We start from the raw sequence: 13,010 nt of genomic DNA, 5'->3' as shown, positions 1-13,010 counted from the left end.
TCACAGGAAAACATAAACAAACAGACAAGAAAGAGGCAGAGGGTGGTGCTGATGAGAAAGGGGACATACCTAGGTTTTCAGCCCTTAAAGATCACAACACTAATTCAAAAGCTCCTTCCTGGGTTAGTAGAAGCGCAGAGTACTTCCCTCAAGCACAGAGTTTAAGAAGGACTCACATCTGAGTCATCAAGATACACAATACTTCCAGGCAATACGAAATAATGAATTAGGCAAGGACATCCATGATGAACAAAATATCAACATTTTAGACACACGAAATGACCTTCCACTTGCAAGTCCCTGAGAGGCTTATGAAGGGAAGGGGTGCGGCACGGTGCAAATATAATGTTAGCAAGTTCCATTCAGTCTACAAAATGCTAACCAAAGGAAAGGAAAAGATCTGTCCTGCTAACTGTCCTCTCCAGCCTGCACACAACACCAGTTTATACTTTTAACAATTCATTCAATGTGAGGTCCTGTGATGACGTTTCAGTAAAGTGAAATGAAAGAAAAATGACTCACCATTGTCACGTGGTAACAAGAAACGGTCCAACAGGGCAATACTCTCAACTGAACACAAGTAATCCCTTTTATTAAAAATAACATCTTAAATAAAACACTTGAATAGATTTCAGAGAGGAAGGTGGAGGGAGAGAGAGAAATGTCAATGATGAGAATCACTGATTGGCTGCCTCCTGCAAGCCCCACCCAGGGATCTAGCTGCAACCAGGACCTGTGCCCAGACCAGGGATGAACCCAGCACTTCCTGCTTCACAGGCTGAAGCTCCAGCGCTGAGCCAGGCAGGCCAGGCTGACAACAAGTCATCCTAAAAACACTCAAGTGTTTGCTTTCTTTCCAGCCAAGACAGTAAAATTACACTGAATCCTGGTTCTGGTACAAATAAAATACAGCTGAAATAAAGTGCAAGTTTCATACATGCAATTTTTATAGCCTGAATGTAAAAAATTAAAACATTTTTAATTTTCAGTTAATACTTAGTTAATATTCAATATATAAGTATTTTTAAAATTCTAATAGAAGGATGTCTTAAGATTAAAATATTTTAAATTTTATGTAGATATTTAAATTAATATTTAAATATTTTTCAAAGTTTGGGAGAATGTGTTAGTTTCTACGTTTAAAATATATTTAAGTAAGATATGTACACATATAATTCCTTAATAAAAAAAATTGAAGAAAAAATAAATAAATATATAAAATATATTTAAAAATTTACAGCGATATTTATTTAATACTAAACTTTTAAACTATTTTAAAAGTTTAATTAAGTGATGCTTTAATATAAAATATTTTTTAAATACTGGGCTTCATATTAATATTTAATATTGAAATATTGTAATATTTTGAGTAGCTTCAGGAAGAGCCGTTTTAATGCTCGCACTTCCCAGTTTAACTTCCCTCCACGGCTCTCTAACGCTGTAACGGGGACACACCACCGAAAGCCCCAGAGCCCTACGGAGCCGCCACTCCCGGGCCCAGCTCCCCCCGCAGCGTCCCCAGCGCGGGGCCGTCGCCCGTCCTCCCCGCGGTCCCGGCTCCGAATCCGGGCGCATCCCGCGCAGAAAGTGCCCCGATTCCCCACAAACCGCCCAACACGCTCTGATCCCCGCCTCTGGGCCCGCAGCACACGGGTTCTCGGTACCAATGGCCTCGCTGGAGCTTCCGCGCAGAAGGAAAGCCCCAAGCTCCTGGGGAAGCGCAGAGCCCCGTCTGCAGCAGCGGCGGCCTCCCCATGGAGGCTCTGCCTTCACTATTAAAGCCGCACAGAGCGGCCCTGCGGGGCCCGGCCCGCTTCTCTGCTCTCAGACCAGACTGACTGAACTTCCCCAAAAGCAGCTTCAGAACGGCCTCCTGCGCCCTCTGGCGGCCCGTTGGAGAACGGCGCTTTCTTGAAATCCCTAGAAGGAAAGTTGCTGCTAATTGTTCCCGCGACTCCCCCTGGCGGTAGTGCCCTGAATCACTGCAATTCCCAATGGCCCAGATCCACCTGTGGCTGGTGGCAGGGGCCATGCTCTGCTCCAGCCCTGTTAGCTCTCTTGAGGATGACTTACTTTGGATCCATAGAGGAGAAAACCTGCGAGTTTTCAATCTTTTGAGGCAACTGCAAAGGACCCGGCCTCACCTATGCCTGGATGACAGAAACGACTTCAAATTTCCTTGGAATGGGACTACAATCACCCAGATGCAGCAGACAGAACGCACCTGTCTCCATCATCAGATGATCACGCACATCGTCGACCTCTTTAGAACACAGCACAGCCTCGATGCATGGAACCACACCCTCGTCTCTCAACTCCTCTCCAGCCTTCATCACAGCCTGGAGCACCTGGAGCAGAGGGAAGGAGAAAATCGGGATTGTTCCAATTTGGGAATTCTCCTCCGGAAGTACTTCCAAAGCATCCATAACTACCTGAGAGAGAAGAAATACAGCGCCTGTGCCTGGGAGGTCGTTAGAGTGGAAATTACACTACGCGTTGGAATCATGTAACAATCCTCAAAGGAAAGTCAGCAAATTCACAATAAATGTCTATGGTGACTGACTCTCTCTCATTAACTGCATTGTTTGCCAAGCCCCTAAATAATCTCCACTCAGATTTCTGCACCAGCTGAGAAATACCTGACTTAAAATCAAGGGGTTATTTTAAAAATATATTTTACATCATGAATTTACAAAATTATGTTTAGAGAGAGGTACATGATCTGCCTCTTAAATAAATAATTTTATCACTTTTTTTTTTACTGTTTAATTTTTGGGGACAGTGGTGGTGCAGGGGTAGGGACTATTTGCTGTTTCCAAACTATAAATTCCAATATTTTTTTAATGAAAAGATTCTTCAGGATAATGTTTGGTTAAAGACATTTGGCAGTGAAGTTCACGCTGGCTCTTGTAACTGATCAACAGAAACCTATCCAGACGTTGGTTGGTCATTAGAGAACTTTGTCTTGCGTTTGTAGAAGAGAACAATGCAAGCATTCCTGATCAGAAGACTCTTATGTTTGGCTCTTGTGTAAACAATGATTGTAGGTCATGGGCACCTTCTATTTGGGAACTTGGTCAACTCAGCGTGTGTAGCTAAAGTTTTCTGGGAACTTGATTCTATTCTACGCAGTTGTACAGAGAGAAATGAGGGTGGATCACCTGGGACGTTTCCACGACTGTACAGGGCAGTATCACTGATGCTCCCAGCAGTGGGGCTGCACCTGTCTTAGGTGATGCACTCAGTGCAAAGAGGTGAGAAGCAGACTCCGATCTGGTGATCAGGGAACAGGACACAGAGCACACCTAGGAGCAGGAAGGAGGTGAAAGTCAGCAGCAGTGTGAGAACTGGGCAGAACAGAGGCAGGTAAAGCCTGGACGGGAACAGGCAGGCCCTCAGGAGGGGAACAATGGGAAGGGCCTGCACTGAGTCACCTGTTTCTGCAGATCATTCTGGTTCCGAGGGGGAGAAGATGGAAGTGGATGCTGAGAGCAGAGCTCTCCCACAGAGACGTGGCCAACAGCAGTGTCCCAGCCCAGGGGACCCTGACCCCACAGCAGCCCGCTGGGAATTGGAGGGACCACGGTTACTCCAGTGCCAGCGACAAACCTGTTTCAATTGTCAGAAAATTCTACTCATGAAAACCATTTAAAAGGAATGTTGTCTACTTTTCCTTAGAACTTAAAGCCAGTTCTATAGACTCAGACCACACTGGTGATGTCATACAGAACAATAGACAGCAATCCACTGGCATTTGAAGTGGAACTTGGAATCCGTTGTCACCGCACCCTCCCTGCTCAGTGTTAGCATGGCGTGGCCTCTCCTTGGTTCATAAATCCCATGTCCAATTCTCTCCTTGTCATCTGTTTACAGACCAGCCCGTATCTTAAACTCCTTAAGGGTTTGACCTTGGATTTGTGGTACCTTCCAAATAATTCATTGCTCCAGATTTACACTGCATATAGTGGTGTAAACAAGTTTAATACAAATAGGATTACTGAGAAGGTTGAATTCACCCTCGGTGTAGCTCAGGGCTGGCTCCATCCTCCCTCTGCCACAGCACCAGCACCCCGCAGGGCTGCAGTCCATTCTGCCCACTTACACTTTGTCCTCTCGTCATCAGAAGTCACTTCCCTCCTTTCTCTTTTAGGACATGCAGAATTCTATTTCTTTCATTTTTGCCACAAACAACTGTCAATTTTGCTTTCTAGGAGAGTTGAAATGAGAAATGAAAAGTCTGACGTCATGATAATTATAGAGAAAAATGGTGAAGTCCCTTTGACTTTCTTTACTTCCCTTTATATGAACCTCAGGATGAAGTAGAAAATCATGTCAGAGGAGCAACACAGACTATGCCCAGTAAAACACTATGTAATGACTATGTGGTTATCTTAACTTATAATAGACAAATATGCAAATTGACTGCACCTTCGCTTTGCCCAAGCCACACCCACCAACCACGCCATGCCCACCAACCACGCCCACCAGGAAACCATTGCAGGGACGTTGGGGAGCCTGCACGGATCGCAGGCAACGACCAGGGGATCGGCTCCTACGATCCGTAGCAGGGACGTTGGGTGCGGCCGAGCCCAAGGCCGGGAAAGCCTTGGGCGGAGGCTTTCCCAGCCTGGGGCACCAGCGGGGAGCCTGAACGGATCGCAGGAAACCACTGGGGGTTGGCTCCTGCGATCCCTAGCAGGGATGTTGGGTGCAGCCGAGCCCAAGGCCACCGCCCGGGGCCAAGCCCCGACCCAGAAAGAAGGCAGAAGGCGGTGGCCACAGCCAAGGCCTGGGTCCCCGGTGCCGGCAGAAAACTGGTGCAGGCAGCCAGGTGAATGAAGGTCTATTGCACGAATCTTCGTGCAAACGGGCTACTAGTTTACCTTTAAAATGAAGCACCAGGAATAATTAAGGGAAGAAGGCTGTTTCTCCCTGAGTTAGCAGCCTGAGCCTCACTGCCCTGCATCCTGAGCAGGAGACAGAGGGGTGACCAGAGAAGCCCAATAGAAACGCACAGGCTGAATGAGCAGCTGAAGTTCACCAGTTTCTGTTCTACAAGTTTCTTCTGAGAGACGTCGTCATTGAATCTCCTGTCCCCAGCTCAGAAATTCTGAGTTCAATGTGTTCAATAATTTAAAAAGAGAATTCAGTAATAAAGCTGCACTTGCCAAAACAAATTATTGGCCCACTGAAGATCAATGATTGCAAACGGATAACGAATGCCTCCACCCACTTAGACAAAACAAACGTTTGCTGTCAGCGTTAGGGCTGTGGACACCACTGACACCTGGGTCCTGGCTCAGGAGAGGAGCAGGTCACCACCGAGAACAAGGGTCCTTCACACACACCCTCCGGGGGAAGCAGGAGGATGCTGACCCATCATTTGCCACAAAGACACAAGCTACTCTGCCTGGGGAGGTTTCTAAGGACCTCAGGATGGGGTGAGCCTGCCCTGATGGGGGAGTCCAGGAGAGTTATACTTGAGGACACTGTCACTCAGAGGCACATGGTTACTAGAGCTGATCTCGGCCTCGGGAATGGGGTGGCGCTGGGAGAATATTACTATCTTGTGATGAGAATCTCCACACCTACAGCCACCAGCAAAGAACCCGGATTCCTGCTGGGGGTATCGGCACAGCCTGAGGAGCACTAACAACCAGTTACAAACGCTGGAAGGAAATGGCAATGACTACACAAGTCCTGAGCCAGTGGCCCTCATGAAGCATAACCACGTGGCCCTGCAGGAATGGGTTCTAGAGGAGAAACATCCCCGAAACGCAGTCACTAAAAACCTCAGCCTCTGCAGGGAACACAACAGTAAAGAAAACTCAGCCCTTGGTTCTAAAGAGCTTATGGACTACATGTGGGCCAGCAGGACCTGACAAAACACACAAGCCCACACGGATGAGGGAGCCTGACTCCTGTGCAGAGTGAGGAGGGCAACACGGTGCCCAGACGACACATCTAAAGTTTGTTGGGAGCCCTGACCGGTTTGGCTCAGTGGATAGAGCGTCGGCCTATGGACTGAAAGGTCCCAGGTTCGATTCCAGTGAACAGCATGTACCTTGGTTTCGAGCACATCCCCAGTGGGAGGTGTGCAGGAGGCAGCTGATCGATGTTTCTCTCTCACCAATGTTTCTAACTCTCTGTCCCTCTCCATTCCTCTCTGTAAATAAATCAATAAAATATATATTTTTTAAAAATTTGTTTGGGATTTAAAACAGAAAATTAATATTGCAGATTGATGACATCTTCTTAGACCACCTAAAAGAAAACAAAAAAGGAAGCGAAAGTGGAAAGAAATGCTTAGAAAATGAAAATTGTGGCGTTCCCTATTTAAGGGCCCTGCCTAGAAAGAAGGTCATTGGAGAACTTCTGGCCCAAGGTTGTTCACCAGACGCCCAGCTCAGCCAGGCCAGCAGCACCCTCCTTTGCCCATGGCCCTCCTGCTCTCGCTGCTCACGGCCCTGGTGCTGTTCAGCTCTGGCCCCGGGGGAGCTCTGGGCTGTGACCCGCCTCAGGACCACGTCCTGCTCAGCAGGGAGAACTTAGTGCTTCTGAGCCACATGAGCACCATCTCCCCTCTCTTCTGTCTGAAGGACAGAAAGCACTTCAGCTTCCCCCGGGCAACGGTGGATGGCAGCCAGGTCCAGAAGGCCCAGGCCCTCTCTGTCCTCCACGAGATGCTCCAGCAGATCTCCGACCTCTTGACCACAGACAACTCCTCTGTCACCTGGAACACGACCCTCGTGGACCAACTGCGCTCAGGACTCCATCGGCAGCTGGAAGACCTGGACACCTGCTGGGCGCGGGAGATGGGAGAGGAGGGATCTGCCCTGGCCATGCAGGGCCCTACCCTGGCCTTGAAGAGGTACTTCCAGGGCCTCCGTCTCTACCTGAAGGAGAAGAAATACAGTGACTGCGCCTGGGAAGTTGTCAGAGTGGAAATCATGAGATCCTTCTCCTCAACAAGAGCCTTGCAAGAAAGGCTGAGAAATAAGGACGGAGACGTGGGATCGCCCTGAGAGGATTCTCATGGGTGAATGCGCCACCTCACCTTTGCCCATATGTCCTGGGTCATGTGCAAAGGCTCTTCTATCTGCTTCAGTCACAGGATTTATTATGTTTTATTCAGGAAATCTGTTGTCAGGCTCTTACGCATGAAAATGTTATGAAATTTATCTCCTGGGATATCAGTCCCTAATATGTAACTGTGGTGATGCTATTTACTTATTTATTTATTTATTTATTTATTTATTTATTGTTTCTTCATTTACTATTTCTTTTTTCATGTTATCATATTGATATATTTATATAACTAACATTTGCCCTTACTTTGTATTATAATTTACAAAACATGTTTACTGTTTTGGCATTAAACTTGTATTTTGCTTTATTAAATTCTTATCAAAATAATTTCCTGTTTTTACTCTGAAAAACTAAATATTTATTTTTTGCTACATAGTCCGCTAGAACAGTTACACCACTTCTCACACCACTGGAAAGTATGGGAGATGTTCAGTGCTTATGTCTGAGTTGTAGCTGATTTCCATTCCGTCAGCAAGGAGCAGTGGGTAGAAACACCTGAGAGCAGTCACCTAGAGTGGAGTGGGAAAGATGTAAGGTCTTTGTTGGCGGGAAATAAGATCTTTAAAGGTACGTGTGGAAACATCTGAGAAGTGAGATGTGGAGGTTAGTGGGCATTTTTCAACACACCTAACCCTGTGGAATGGGACTGTGTCTCCAGCTTGACCCCTTCCCACAGCGCTGTTTATTGGTTAAAGAAGTGGTTCTGCAGCCAGAGCTCTGGGCTGGATCCTAACTGTAACTTAACAGCAGCGGCACCGTGGTAATCAATGTAAACGCTCATGGTCCTGTGTTTCCTCCCTTTAATGTGGGGACAAGTACAGTAGTTTTTCATAGGATTTTTGCTAGGATGAAAGGAGCAAATACACACAAAAAGCATAAAGCAGTGCCTGGCAAACATAATCACGACAGAGGGGTGATCCTCAGGCAGGAGCCCGGTGAGCTGGTGAGGTAGGGCCTAGAAGGCAACACCGGGGAGGCTGCGAGGCCCTGGATAACCGGTCTCGTTCCTGTGTTTTTACGCGGGTATTAGTGTCACAGTACATTCAATGAATGAATATTCCTTGTCCTGTTTGCTGGAGATACGTGCAATTTCTGTGCATTATCCTTCTAAAAGTGTTCCTGGGAATTAGTAGAAGTTGTTGGTGGATTTTGGACTTCCCTAATCTGAGCGGTGAGGGGGTCCAGGCTGATTGTTTGAAGGCAAAAAGGGAAACCCATCCAGTATGTGGAGTTAAAATTAGAGCAAAGCAAAATGAATTTCCCTCTTCTCTTTGATGGTCTTTACTACTTTCCACATATAACCTTTGAACTCACACATACCTACACTGTAAGCATGCCAAAGATGTCTTAGATGCAGGTACATGTTATAGATGCCACACACATATATGAGATGCTCATTGGTTGTGGTTTGAAAGGAGTTTGGACCCGTGAACTCAGTCCAGTGGCCATGAAGTGTGGTGGCATCTGCTAGGCTGGATGGGGGAGTGGTTCCAGAACTGGGACCGGGCCTGGAACCCTGGGGGCACAGGCTTCTTCTCTGCTCAGTTTCCTTGGGGGCAGCGCTGTGCTGCAGATGGAGAACGTTGCCGGGTTTATTGTGCTTCTAACTTCGTTTCATTTCTATGGAATTGGAATCATCTTTGGGAATTACTACATTCAGTGATGCCCATGTTTAGCAATTTTCTTTTTAAAAAAACAACAGTCAGGCTAGGGAACCAAATGTTCAGCCCCCAAAAGACTGAATCTTGCTTTTCCTTCTCTTCTTCCCACTATTCCAAACCAACGGTTAGAAAGGAGCCATCAGGAATGGGAATTCTCAGGAGAGATGAGACCATTATCCATCTGTGAGACCTGGAAGGTCAGAGCACAGGGTAGACACCAGGGCTTCAACTGAAAACCAGAGACCACAAACTTGGCTGTGGTAGAAGATTCCAGCATAAAAATCCCAGCAAATGATTCCGGGCCATGGAATGGCTTCCTGAGAGAGTTCAGGTCACCTGAGGGCCAGAGTCCCTCCACTCTTCACCACCCACTTTCCCGTCTCGGGGCCTCTGGGCCAGGCCTCTCCCTTGCGTTGGATCTGACACATGAAGAGCCACACTGAGCCTCTGGTCAGACATGAGTACATTTGCCCTCAGGGAGCAGAATCCTCTGGGATGGAGCATCCGTGTCATTGAGAATCTCAGAGTCTGTGCCTTTGTCAGGAAAGGACCGCTGTCTGAAACAGAAATAGAGGACCACGTGCATAAAACCCTTGGTGTTTGACTTTAACAAACAAACTTTATTGAAAATGTTGTGATCGACTTTAAAACGGAATAAAATTAAAATACAAGAGGTGTCCATGGGTCAGTGCAGGAAGTCACATGATTATTAATCATGTTCGTTGCTTCTTTAGAATGAGAACAGCACAAAGCAGCTTTGGGGCTCGTTGTGGGTCTCTCGCAGCCACGCAGAGGCAGGAAGGACACGGAGCTCCAGCAGGTCAGGGTCTGCTCTTCAACCCGGGGCTCCCCCAGCGTTGATCGTATTGCTCTTTTCCACAAAGTCCCAGGGGCACAGCTGCTGACAGGCGTGTCACCTCCTAGAGCAGGCCCTCCTCAGTGGTGCTGAGGGGACAGACTCACAGCAGGAAAGCAAAGGAATCAGACTGGGCCCCTCCCTCCGGATCCTGGCTCTGCTCCTCCCCCTGGAGGAGAGGATGAGGAGCCAAGGGCCTTACCCGCAGGTGTCAGTGGAGATGTGGTGGAAGAATGATTATTTTGGTGGCAAAATGGGGAGGTAATACCTTTGGACAAGTTAAATTCTCTAAGTTTCAGACTCCTTCAGAGAGAACCTGACCCACAAACCTCTGGGAGCTGTCATGATCACCTGGGACAATGTGTGCGAAACACTTTAAAATGGAATGGCTCTGTGCAGATGTGGCTCTCACTGTTATTGTTCTGCTTCCTTTGACCTTGAATTTAAATTCCTGGGCACCAGTCTTGAAAGGGTCTGTTCCCAATGGAACTCTCACCCAGCCTCCTACAGACTCTCTGCTCCTCCTGCGACTTGACACCCCCAGGCTCCCCTGTTCCCAGGATGGAGAGCTCACCCGGAAGGCACTTCACACAAATAGATTACAAACTTTTATGCTACTCATCCATATGAGATGACATTTTGAAAAAGTTAGTAACACTCTCCAATGAGAAACCATGACTGTATACGTAGCAGCATGCTTAACACAAAATCTTGGTTTAAAACAATTGGCGGGAAAATGATGTTGTAAGGTGAAATGAAGACAGACACTAGGTCATGAGATATTACACCAAGCCCTAATCGGTTTGGCTCAGTAGATAGAGCATCAGCTGGAGGACTGAAGGGTCCTGGGTTCAATTGCAGTCAAGGGCATGCACCTTTGTTGCAGACACATCCCCAGTAGAGGTTGTGCAAGAGGCAGCTGATTGATGTTTCTCTCTCATCAATGTTTCTAACTCTCTATCCCAGTACCTTCCTCTCTGTAAAAAAAAATAAAAATAAATAAAATAAATATTAACACAAAATAATAATAACTTGCTTAAAATAGTTAATATCCCAAAAAGCATGCTTGTGGGTAGTAAACTCTTCTACCCTTCAGTATCTACCTTATACAGTATACAGGAGGTATACATGTTATTACATTTAAAAAATATACATTACCAAATAAGATAAGCAGGGAAATAGTAATTTTGAAAATATTACCGATGAGTTTGCTGACCTTAAAGCCAAGAAATAAAGTCACAATAAAGTCTGGTTGTGTCAAAAAGTAATCATTTCAAATTAATACAAAATTTTAAGATTTACTTTTAATCTTTAAGATACATTTTTACCACTTTAACACTGCGGTGAAATTAGCCATTAACGTGGAAAGCAGTATATACTGCACACACACACACACACACACACACACACACACACACATTCTCCCATAAGTCCATAGCTCCTTTCGGTCTCAGCCATGCCGCCAAGACATTCCATGGAGGTTCCTGTCCATAATGCAGATGTTTCCCCTTTCTCTGAATTCTATTGCAGCCTCTACCAAGACACGTGGCATCATTCATTTAGCACCTACAATACACTAGTTGAGACCAGGCCTGAATATTTCAAGTTGAAATCCGACATGACAGAGAGGAAACTGGCGTGTACAATTACTCTCAACTCCTTTCTTTCAAAGAAGACCTGATATCTCTGCTCATAGGTAAGAAACACTGAGTCAGCATCAAAGAGAAGGGGAATGGTGGCCCCAGCTAAGTGGCATAGAGTATTAATGAGAGAAAGGAAACAGCAAGAAGTATGATGAGGCTAGAAGAAGAATAAGCTGGTGTTTGGTTTCCCACAGCTTGTTGGCCCAAATACATTATTTTAAAATATATTTTTGTTGATTTCAGAGAGGAGGGGGAGAGAGAGAGAGAGAGAGAGAGAGAGAGAGAGAGAGAGAGAGAAACATCACTGATGAGAAAGAATCACTGATCTGCGTCCTCCTGCATGCCACGTACTAGGGACCTATGGAGCCCACAAGCCTGGCACGTGCCCTTGACTGGAATTGAACCTGGGACCCTTCAGTCTGCAGGCTGACGCTCTAGCCACTGGGCTAAAGCAGCCAGAAAGGCCCACATACATTTTTAAGTTAACTAAAAATGACTCACCATTGTCACGTGGTTACAAGAAACTGTCCAACATGGCAACTTCTCAACTGAAAACAAGTAATCCCTTTTATTAAAAATAACATCTTAAATAAAACACTTGTATTGATTTCAGAGAGGAAGGTGGAGGGAGAGAGAGAGAGAAGCATCAATGATGAGAATCACTGATTGGCTGCCTCCTGCAAGCCCCACCCAGGGATCTAGCTGCAACCAGGACCTGTGCCCAGACCAGGGATGAACCCAGCACTTCCTGCTTCACAGGCTGAAGCTCCAGCGCTGAGCCAGGCAGGCCAGGCTGACAACAAGTCATCCTAAAAACACTCAAGTGTTTGCTTCCTTTCCAGCCAAGACAGTAAAATTACATTAAATCCTTGTTTCAGTAGAAATAAAATACAGCTGAAATAAAGTGCAAGTTTCATACATGCAGTTTTTATAGCCTGAATGTAAAAATTAAAACATTTAAAAATTTCAGTTAATATTTACTTAATAGTCAGTATATAAGTATTTTAAAAATTCTAATAGAATGATATTTTCATGTTAACATTTTTTTAAATTTTAAGTTAATTTAAAATTAATATCTAAATATTTTTTTTACAGTTTAAGAGAATGTTTGAATAGTTTTTACATTTAAAATACATTAAAAATTTTAAAGGATTTATTTAATACTAAACTATTTAAGTATTTCAAAAGTTTAAATAAGTGATGCTTTAATATAAAATATTTTTTTAAATATTAGGCTTCATATTTATAATTAAAGTATTTTAATATTTTGAGTTAGCTTCAGAAAAAGCCGTGTTAACTTTCCTCCACGGCTCTCTAACGCTGTAACGGGGACACATCACCCGAAAGCCCAGAGCCCTACGGAGCCGCCACTCCCGGGCCCAGCTCCTCCCGCAGCGTCCCCAGCGCGGGGCCGTCGCCCGTCCTCCCCGCGGTCCCGGCTCCGAATCCGGGCGCATCCCGCGCAGAAAGTGCCCCGATTCCCCACAAACCGCCCAACACGCTCTGATCCCCGCCTCTGGGCCCGCAGCACACGGGTTCTCGGTACCAATGGCCTCGCTGGAGCTTCCGCGCAAAAGGAAAGCCCCATTTTCAGTTTTTTGAGGACACTCCATACTGTTATCCACAGTGGCTGCACCAGTCTGCATTCCCACCAGCAGTGCACGAGGGCTCCTTTTTCTCCGCGTCCTCGCCAGCACTTGTCGTTTGTTGATGTGTTGATGATAGCCACTCTGACAGGGGTGAGATGGTACTGCATTGTCG

General features: G+C 46.0%; 2 protein-coding genes across 2 annotated transcripts; both read left to right on the top strand.

The window, feature by feature from the left end:
• Nucleotides 1–1,994: 1,994 nt before the first annotated feature.
• LOC129151776 (interferon omega-1-like) lies at nucleotides 1,995–2,510 on the top strand. The gene has a single exon (XM_054727735.1). The coding sequence runs from the start codon at nucleotides 1,995–1,997 to the stop codon at nucleotides 2,508–2,510; it is 516 nt and encodes a 171-aa protein (XP_054583710.1).
• A 3,927-nt stretch (nucleotides 2,511–6,437) lies between these two features.
• On the top strand, nucleotides 6,438–7,025 carry LOC129151664 (interferon omega-2-like). The gene has a single exon (XM_054727369.1). It carries the CDS (start codon nucleotides 6,438–6,440, stop codon nucleotides 7,023–7,025), a length of 588 nt encoding a protein of 195 aa, XP_054583344.1.
• The last annotated feature ends 5,985 nt before the right edge of the window (nucleotides 7,026–13,010 follow it).

The sequence above is a fragment of the Eptesicus fuscus genome, chromosome 15, assembly GCF_027574615.1.
Source record: "Eptesicus fuscus isolate TK198812 chromosome 15, DD_ASM_mEF_20220401, whole genome shotgun sequence".
Classification (NCBI taxonomy): domain Eukaryota; kingdom Metazoa; phylum Chordata; class Mammalia; order Chiroptera; family Vespertilionidae; genus Eptesicus; species Eptesicus fuscus.
The sequence above is the reverse complement of the archived record's forward strand: the minus strand, read 5'-3'. Positions and strand labels throughout refer to the sequence as shown.

Bases quoted from the DNA above. Each gene is read 5' to 3' on its own strand.
- LOC129151776 (XM_054727735.1), top strand. From the start codon at position 1,995: ATGGCCCAGATCCACCTGTGGCTGGTGGCAGGGGCCATGCTCTGCTCC.
- LOC129151664 (XM_054727369.1), top strand. From the start codon at position 6,438: ATGGCCCTCCTGCTCTCGCTGCTCACGGCCCTGGTGCTGTTCAGCTCT.